General features: G+C 44.4%; 1 protein-coding gene across 1 annotated transcript in view; it reads left to right on the forward strand.

Annotated features, from left to right (window-relative positions):
• The window catches only part of stab1 (stabilin 1), a 187,331-nt gene extending 179,237 nt beyond the window's left edge, over nucleotides 1-8,094 (forward strand). The window contains exons 67-69 of the mRNA XM_045691993.2: nucleotides 1,093-1,245; nucleotides 6,771-6,872; nucleotides 7,526-8,094. Coding sequence (XP_045547949.2) covers nucleotides 1,093-1,245; nucleotides 6,771-6,872; nucleotides 7,526-7,591 — 321 coding nt within the window. The 3' untranslated portion in view covers nucleotides 7,592-8,094. The remainder of the gene's footprint in view (nucleotides 1-1,092; nucleotides 1,246-6,770; nucleotides 6,873-7,525) is intronic.
• Nucleotides 8,095-9,161: the final 1,067 nt, after the last annotated feature.

Raw genomic sequence — 9,161 nt, forward strand, 5'->3', positions numbered from 1 at the left:
GCAAATTCCACCCTATTCCAGAGCCACGCAAGGAGTCTCTGGTCAACAGTAACACACTGCATTATGGGAGAATAGGGTCTCTGGTCAACAGTAACACACTGCATTATGGGAGAATAGGGTCTCTGGTCAACAGTAACACACTGCATTATGGGAGAATAGGGTCTCTGGTCAACAGTAACACACTGCATTATGGGAGAATAGGGTCTCTGGTCAACAGTAACACACTGCATTATGGGAGAATAGGGTCTCTGGTCAACAATAACACACTGCATTATGGGAGAATAGGGTCTCTGGTCAACAGTAAAACACTGCATTATGGGAGAATAGGGTCTCTGGTCAACAATAACACACTGCATTATGGGAGAATAGGGTCTCTGGTCAACAGTAACACACTGCATTATGGGAGAATAGGGTCTCTGGTCAACAGTAACACACTGCATTATGGGAGAATAGGGTCTCTGGTCAACAGTAAAACACTGCATTATGGGAGAATAGGGTCTCTGGTCAACAATAACACACTGCATTATGGGAGAATAGGGTCTCTGGTCAACAGTAAAACACTGCATTATGGGAGAATAGGGTCTCTGGTCAACAATAACACACTGCATTATGGGAGAATAGGGTCTCTGGTCAACAGTAACACACTGCATTATGGGAGAATAGGGTCTCTGGTCAACAGTAACACACTGCATTATGGGAGAATAGGGTCTCTGGTCAACAATAACACACTGCATTATGGGAGAATAGGGTCTCTGGTCAACAGTAACACACTGCATTATGGGAGAATAGGGTCTCTGGTCAACAGTAAAACACTGCATTATGGGAGAATAGGGTCTCTGGTCAATAATAACACACTGCATTATGGGAGAATAGGGTCTCTGGTCAACAGTAACACACTGCATTATGGGAAAATAGGGTCTCTGGTCAACAGTAACACACTGCATTATGGGAGAATAGGGTCTCTGGTCAACAATAACACACTGCATTATGGGAGAATAGGGTCTCTGGTCAACAATAACACACACTGCATTATGGGAGAATAGAGTGGCTTTGTCCCTTCTAGTAATTATATTTCTGTGACTATCATTCCAGGTGCACCATGCCCAGTCATCAGGCCACGCCCACGGGGGCGGGACTGTGGCCACCTCCATCCTGGTCACCTGTCTGATAGTCTGCGTCATCGCTGGCCTCACCTATTACGTCTTCAAACACAAGAACGACGCCTTCCGCTTCCATTACTTTAAGGTAACAAGCCCTTCCAACGGTACTTTAGACCAGGCCCATTGGGCCCACAGGGCTCTGATCAACACTATAGACCAGGCCCGTTGGGCCCACAGGGCTCTGATCAACACTACTATAGACCAGGCCCATTGGGCCCACAGGGCTCCGATCAACACTACTATAGACCAGGCCCATAGGGCCCACAGGACTCTGATCAACACTACTATAGACCAGGCCGTTGGGCCCACAGGGCTCTGATCAAAACTACTATACACCAGGCCCATTGGGCCCACAGGGCTCTGATCAACACTACTATAGACCAGGCCCATAGGGCCCACAGGACTCTGATCAACACTACTATAGACCAGGCCCGTTGGGCCCACAGGGCTCTGATCAACACTACTATAGACCAGGCCCATTGGGCCCACAGGGCTCTGATCAACACTACTATAGACCAGGCCCATTGGGCCCACAGGGCTCTGATCAACACTACTATAGACCAGGCCCATAGGGCCCACAGGGCTCTGATCAACACTACTATAGACCAGGCCCATTGGGCCCACAGGGCTCTGATCAACACTACTATAGACCAGGCCCATAGGGCCCACAGGACTCTGATCAACACTACTATAGACCAGGCCCATTGGGCCCACAGGGCTCTGATCAACACTACTATAGACCAGGCCCGTTGGGCCCACAGGGCTCTGATCAACACTACTATAGACCAGTACTACTACTGTTACTCAGTAGCGCAGCTTTCCAGTCTACCCTAGCCCACATAATACTTTATTATTTAGTTTTCTTCAATTTGAAAAAAAAAACAGTTTTCAGTGGTTGTTGGTAGAGCAAGGTGTTTGCAACGCCAGGGGATGTGGGTTCAATTCCCACAGCGGACCAGTACGGAGAATTTTTTGGGGGGAAATTCACTACTGTAAGTCGCTCTGGATAAGAGCATCTGCTAAATGACTAAAATATAAATGTACAATAATGTGGGACCCAAATCCACCTGGAGTTGGGTTACTTTTTGACCAGTAACTCAAGAGGACTTTGACATTCTCCGTATTGTGTTTTAGTTGTATTGTATTTTACATTTGTGTGACTTGTCTATCAGTGTGTTTTGTGTTTTTTTTGTGGACCCCAGGAAGTGTAGCCGCTGCTGTAAAAAAGCCCATGGGTTTTTAAACAAACACATTTTATAAATTTGACATTCACCGAATAACAATAGCCAGAAATCCAGTCTGTCTTCGCCAACATTCCACTCCTTGTCAAGCTAAACAATTTTTTTGCCATGGCAAGGAGTAGCAAGGAGGTAAGGAGGGGGGAAAACTGAAAACTAGCTGTTATTGGCAGAGACGTTTGGAACTCTTTCTAATTTGTCTATTAACTCATATATAAATGATGTCACCATGGAAGGCCAAAACTCCATCCCACCAAAACAGGCTGACATTTCAGTCAGCCTTTTCAAATAGCTTACATTAAAACAGGCAATCATCATAATTTTCACAATTACACAGTATTTTCCCAAGCTCAGCGTTGTTTATTAGGTACACCAGCCCATTCACGAAAGTGTACTGCTCCTACAGGCAGTGAGTCTCGTGGTTGTGGCTTGTTATATAAAGCAGGCAGACAGGCATCGAGACATTCAGTTACTGTTCGGTTGAATGTTAGAATGGACAAAACGAGTGACCTACGCGAATTTAAGAGTGGTATGATTGTCGGTGCCAGGCGCGCCGGTTTCCAGTCTCTCAGAACAGCCAGCCTCCTGGGTTTTTCACGTACGACAGTGTCTAAGGTTTACAGAGAAGGGTGCGACAAACCAAAACATCCAGTCAGCGGCAGTCCTGTTGGCGAAAGCAGCTCGTTGAAAGGGGTCTAAGAAGAATGCCAAGAATCATGCAAGCTAACAGACGGGCTACAAACAGGCAAATAACGGTTCAGTACAACAGTGGTGTGCAGAACAGCATCTCAGAACAAACAACTCGTCGGTCCTCGTCACGGATGTGCTACTGCAGCAGACGACCACACCGGGTTCCAATCAGCTAAAAACAAGAAACGGCTCCAATGGGCAGGTGATCACCAACACTGGACAACTGAGGAGTGGGAAAAAAACATTGCCTGTAACATGACAGCGAGTTCAGTTTACTTGAGCGGTCTGCGCAGTCCCCAAACCTCAACCTTATAGAGCATCTTTGGGATGAGATGGAAAGGGCTGTTCACAGCATGAATATACCGCCGTCCAATCTGCAGAAACTGCGAAATGCCATTGCGTAAGCAATGGACCAGCATCCCTTTGGAAAGCTTCCGACAACTTGTAGAATGCCCCAAATAATTCAGGCTGTTCTGGAGGCAAAGGGGGGGGGGGGGGGGGGGGGGGGGGTCCAATCTGGTACTAGATGGGTGTACCTAATAAACAGTCGGGTGTGTATATGAAACACAGGGAATCACATTTTTGACTGTACTGTGTCTTTAAGTGTGACTGGGGACCCCTCTGAGCCAGGTGGCTCTAGATTTGTTTCCTGGCCACTGTGCTCTTTGGGGTCTAGGCCAGGTTACTGTCGATCACTGCTGGTGTAAAAACCCACTGGGCACAAACAGGTTGAATCAATGTTCTTTCAACGTAATTTCTCAATGTATTATGAAGTGGAATCTACGCAAAAAGACATCAACTGCTACTGTTTCAATTCAACCCAGGGTTCAACTAAAATATTGACCTCGGATCTCAGGCTTTGGTAGATTTCCAAATATAATCTTCAAGTTAATAAATTGGTATGTTGGATACACTTCTCTATCTCAACCTAAAAAAATGCATTTAAAGTTTGATTTGATTTAGTCCTATTCGTCAACATACATTTTTTTGGTTAAGATGGAGACGTGAATCAAACATATAAATTATTGAATTGTGTTTGGTTGCGTGAGTTTATTTTTTTACAGGGACAGTGCACATTAACGTTTCAGTAATAGTGCCGGTTTTAGCCAGCTGGCTAATTTTCAACCGCAGTCCCTGGGCAGGTTATTAAAAACTATTCCAATAACAATACAGACAATATTATTATTATTTTTTTTAGATATTATACAAATATCAAGATATTTGGATGTGTTGACAACTAATCACAATTCAATATCACTTTTGAAATACAGTAAATAGCTTATTAACTTGTGGAAGTTAAGAAATTATGTTGGATTCACGTCCAATAAGAATAGGATTCAGCCAGTGGCTCAGAACAAACTGTCCAGGCATTAGATGCATCTCCTTTAAATTGTTGACAACCAAACACAAATCAATATTGTTTTTGTAATACAGTAAATATTCTAACATTAGGCTCTCTTACAAACTAATGTAACACTATTTATTTATTCCAACTTAAAATGAATAAATTCATGGCCACATTGTGGTTACTGTAACTATAAATGTCTTATGTAATTATAGATTTAAAAAAAAAAATTTTTTTATGTAATTGAACCTTTATTTAACTAGGCAAGTCAGTAGAAAGTGTGCATGTTCAAGATGGCAGGTCTGTGGAGATCTTCACCATTGCTGTAATAAATCTGTGCAGAATCTGGAACAGCGCTGATCACTTGTACTTTTAATGGAATCTCATCTACAATCCAGGTCATTTTGGTTTTGCTATTAGATGGAGCACACTGCTAACACATTAAGGCATGGATTCAATCAGATCCAGCGTTAACTAGCATTCGCATAGCAGATGTTTTGGCGGTGTTGGAGGTTTAACTGCGATATGAGCCGACATATCGGCTACTCGTCACCAACCACTCCCTTTCTTTGTCCCTGCTCCATTAGAAAGTCTACCTCGTTAGAAATAAAGGCTACCTCGTTAGAAATAAAGGCTAGGCTACCTCGTTACAAATAAAGTCTACCTCGTTACAAATAAAGGCTAGGCTGCCTCGTTAGAAATAAAGACTAGGCTACCACGTTAGAAATAAAGTCTACCTCGTTTGAAATAAAGGCTAGCACGTTTGAAATAAAGGCTAGCACGTTTGAAATAAAGGCTAGCACGTTTGAAATAAAGGCTAGGTTACCACGTTAGAAATAAAGGCTAGCACGTTTGAAATAAAGGCTAGGTTACCACGTTAGAAATAAAGGCTAGGTTACCACGTTTGAAATAAAGGCTAGGTTACCTCGTTTGAAATAAAGGCTAGCACATTTGAAATAAAGGCTAGCACATTTGAAATAAAGGCTAGCACATTTGAAATAAAGGCTAGCACATTTGAAATAAAGGCTAGCACATTTGAAATAAAGGCTAGCACATTTGAAATAAAGGCTAGCACGTTTGAAATAAAGGCTAGCACATTTGAAATAAAGGCTAGCACATTTGAAATAAAGGCTAGCACGTTTGAAATAAAGGCTAGCACATTTGAAATAAAGGCTAGTCTACCTCGTTAGAAATAAAGGCTAGCACATTTGAAATAAAGGCTAGCACGTTAGAAATAAAGGCTAGCACATTTGAAATAAAGGCTACCTCATTAGAAATAAAGGCTAGCACGTTAGAAATAAAGTCTAGGTTACCACATTAGAAATAAAGGCTAGGTTACCACATTACAAATAAAGACTCATGCCAAACCAAGTGATGTTAAGCTAATGCATGTTTTCATGTTCATTTAGATTTATGCCTATCAGTCTAATTCGAGTGTTTGAACTTTTAACTTGGCTGCATGAACTTCTAACGCGGCTTGATTATAGTGGGGTGTGGTTCCGCTGCATCCAATGGCAGTGGTAAGGCAACGAGCCGCCTGTGGATCTGACAGCGCTAACGCAGTTCCGCCTCCAACGATGCTAAGTGGATGTCAATCTGATTGAATCTAGTTGTTGTATAAATACAAAATATCTGACATTGTATTCCCATTTGAACTTTGTTGTGCTTTTAAATGGTTGAAGGCACAGCGGTCTAAGGCACTGCATCGCAACCAGCCGAGATCGGGAGTCCCATAGGGCGGCACACAATTGGTCCAGGGTCGTCCGGGTTAGGGGAGGGTTTGGCCAGGGGGGCTTTATTTGGCTCATCGTGCTCTAGCGACTCCTTGTGGCGGGCCGGGCGCCTGCAGGCTGACCTCGGCCGTCAGTTGAACAGTGTTTCCTCTGACACATTGGTGCGGCTGGCTTCTGGGTTATGTGGGCGGGTGTTAAGAAGCACGATTTGGCGAGTCATGTTCCGGAGGTCACGTGATTCGACCTTCGCCTCCCGAGCCAGTTGGGGAGTTGCAGCGATGAGGCAAGATTGTAATGGGGGAGAAAAGGGGGGTAAAAAAATGTTATAATTAAAAAATAAATAAAAGCACAGTGATAAATCAAATCAAATGTATTTATAAAGCTCTTCTTACATCAGCTGATATCTCAAAGTGTTGTACAGAAACCCAGCCTAAAACCCCAAACAGCAAGCAATGCAGGTGTAGAAGCACCTGCATTGGGGATTTGCCTCTCTGAGTGGGTGAATCAAGGTTACCCACATTTCCACATTGGTATGCCCAGATAAAGGGTCTTTCTAAAAAAACAGATTTGATTGACTGACATGTCTCGTCTCCCATGGTGACAGAATGAAGAGGAGGGGGATAAGCCTGCTCTGGTGTCTATTCCCAACCCGCTCTACAGCGGTTACAGGGCCTTCAACCAACCCTTTGGTATCAATGAACAATGTGTAAGTCTCAATAATCATCTGTTATATCTCAATAATGTTACTGATCCAATGTACAAGTGTCAATGTTATATCTCAATAACACAACTGATCAATATGTAAGGCCAGGATTCAATCTGATCCCGCCTGTCAACAACCTTATATTTAAAGGTAATTACTGATTGAGGTGACATACGTACGTGGCTCAGTTGGTAGAGCATGGTATTTGCAACGCCAGCATGGTGTTTGCAACGCCAGGGTTGTGGGTTCGATTCCCACGGGGGGGGCCAGTACAAAAAAGAAAAAATGCATGAAATGAAATGTATGCATTCACTACTGTAAGTCGCTCTGGATAAGAGCGTCTGCTAAATGACTAAAATGTAGAAAATGTAGTGTGGGATGCAGTCTGTGAATGTAGGGAACATTGCCTTGTCAACAACCCACAAATCAGATTGAATGTTGACCTAAGTCAATTTTATATCTCAGTACTGTTAAAGCTTAAAACACGTTTTATTTGAACCACATTGGATTTACTCTAAAATCCATACTGAACTTCTGCCTCCGGGGGTGCTCTCGAGCCAAAAGGGGATCCCCTGAATGGACAGAAATACTGTTCAGAAATAACCTCAGGAGTAATTATCTAATCTTATGGTTTAATATTTTCTTTCCCTGTCTAGGAAGAAGCTGAAACAACAGCAGCAGCAGAACCAGCAGAACAAGTTCCTCAACTACTGGATTTATGAGAACAATAACAACATTATGTGGGCGCTAAGGAAGGGTTGGAGTGAATTGACTTTCTGCATTTGAACAAACTATGCTGGGAATGTGTAAATAAAATATGACCTAGGTCTATATTTTCCAAAGACAATGGCTGCGATTCAATACGTAAAATGCTATCTGTGCTTTTTAAAAAGCGGAGATGGCTGGGATTCAATCCGAAAAAATGCTGTCTGTGCTTTTCAAAAAGTGGAGATGGCATTACTGGCAAACACTATTAGAATTTACCTTAAAATGTCAAACTTGTTCAAACCCGCGCATTGTCAGCTGTCCTATGCGCTGCTCTATTACATGCTTTGAATTTAATCCTGGCCTAAACTCGGCGGTAGGTCTGTTTTCACCTTCCAAAATGTTAAGGGACTAGGCTGTTCAGAACTGGATTGAAGACGCGACCCTCCACAGAAACAACACTGATGCAAAATGTCAGGCATGTTTATATGACACTGTATTAAAATATTCCTTCTATGCATCCCTTGTATAGATTATTGGTCTTTATTTGATGGTATAAATTCTGTTACTACAGCAATAACCATTTATACATATGAACACCCTTTCACCCAACAATCACATTCTTCATTTAAATTAGATTTTCCCCAGATTCATCTTTTTTTAGATTTAAGATGTATTTTACAACACATAGCAGATTGTTTTATATATATATTAATCTTCTGGACTGACACCATTAGAAAGCCTACCTTAAGTTCACGTTTGTTTACCCGACTTTAGTAGAAAACCATTTTTACTTCTAAAATGAAAACCTCAGCTTCCCTTTAAAGCCGCAAACATTCTCAAAGAGGGAGCTCCACCCCCAGGACTCTGCTCCTCAGAGGGAGCTCCACCCCCAGGACTCTGCTCCTCAGAGGGAGCTCCACCCCCAGGACTCTGCTCCTCAGAGGGAGCTCCACCCCCAGGACTCTGCTCCTCAGAGGGAGCTCCACCCCCAGGACTCTGCTCCTCAGAGGGAGCTCCACCCCCAGGACTCTGCTCCTCAGAGGGAGCTCCACCCCCAGGACTCTGCTCCTCAGAGGGAGCTCCACCCCCAGGACTCTGCTCCTCAGAGGGAGCTCCACCCCCAGGACTCTGCTCCTCAGAGGGAGCTCCACCCCCAGGACTCTGCTCCTCAGAGGGAGCTCCACCCCCAGGACTCTGCTCCTCAGAGGGAGCTCCACCCCCAGGACTCTGCTCCTCAGAGGGAGCTCCACCCCCAGGACTCTGCTCCTCAGAGGGAGCTCCACCCCCCCAGGACTCTGCTCCTCAGAGGGAGCTCCACCCCCAGGACTCTGCTCCTCAGAGGGAGCTCCAAGCTCCACCCCCCCAGGACTCTGCTCCTCAGAGGGAGCTCCACCCACCCCCAGGACTCTGCTCTCACAAAGCAGCGCACCCATCCCCCCCAGAATGGAGGGAAGAGAAGGAGAGAGGGAGAGGAGCAGAGCTGCGGTGTTGGCGGGAGCAGCATGAACAGAGAGAAGGAGAGAAGGAGAGAGGGAGAAGCATGAACAGAGAGAAGGAGAGAGGGAGAGGAGCAGCATGGTAATG

Source organism: Salmo salar, chromosome 12 (genome assembly GCF_965601325.2).
Source record: "Salmo salar chromosome 12, fSalSal1, whole genome shotgun sequence".
NCBI classification, from domain to species: Eukaryota; Metazoa; Chordata; class Actinopteri; order Salmoniformes; family Salmonidae; genus Salmo; species Salmo salar.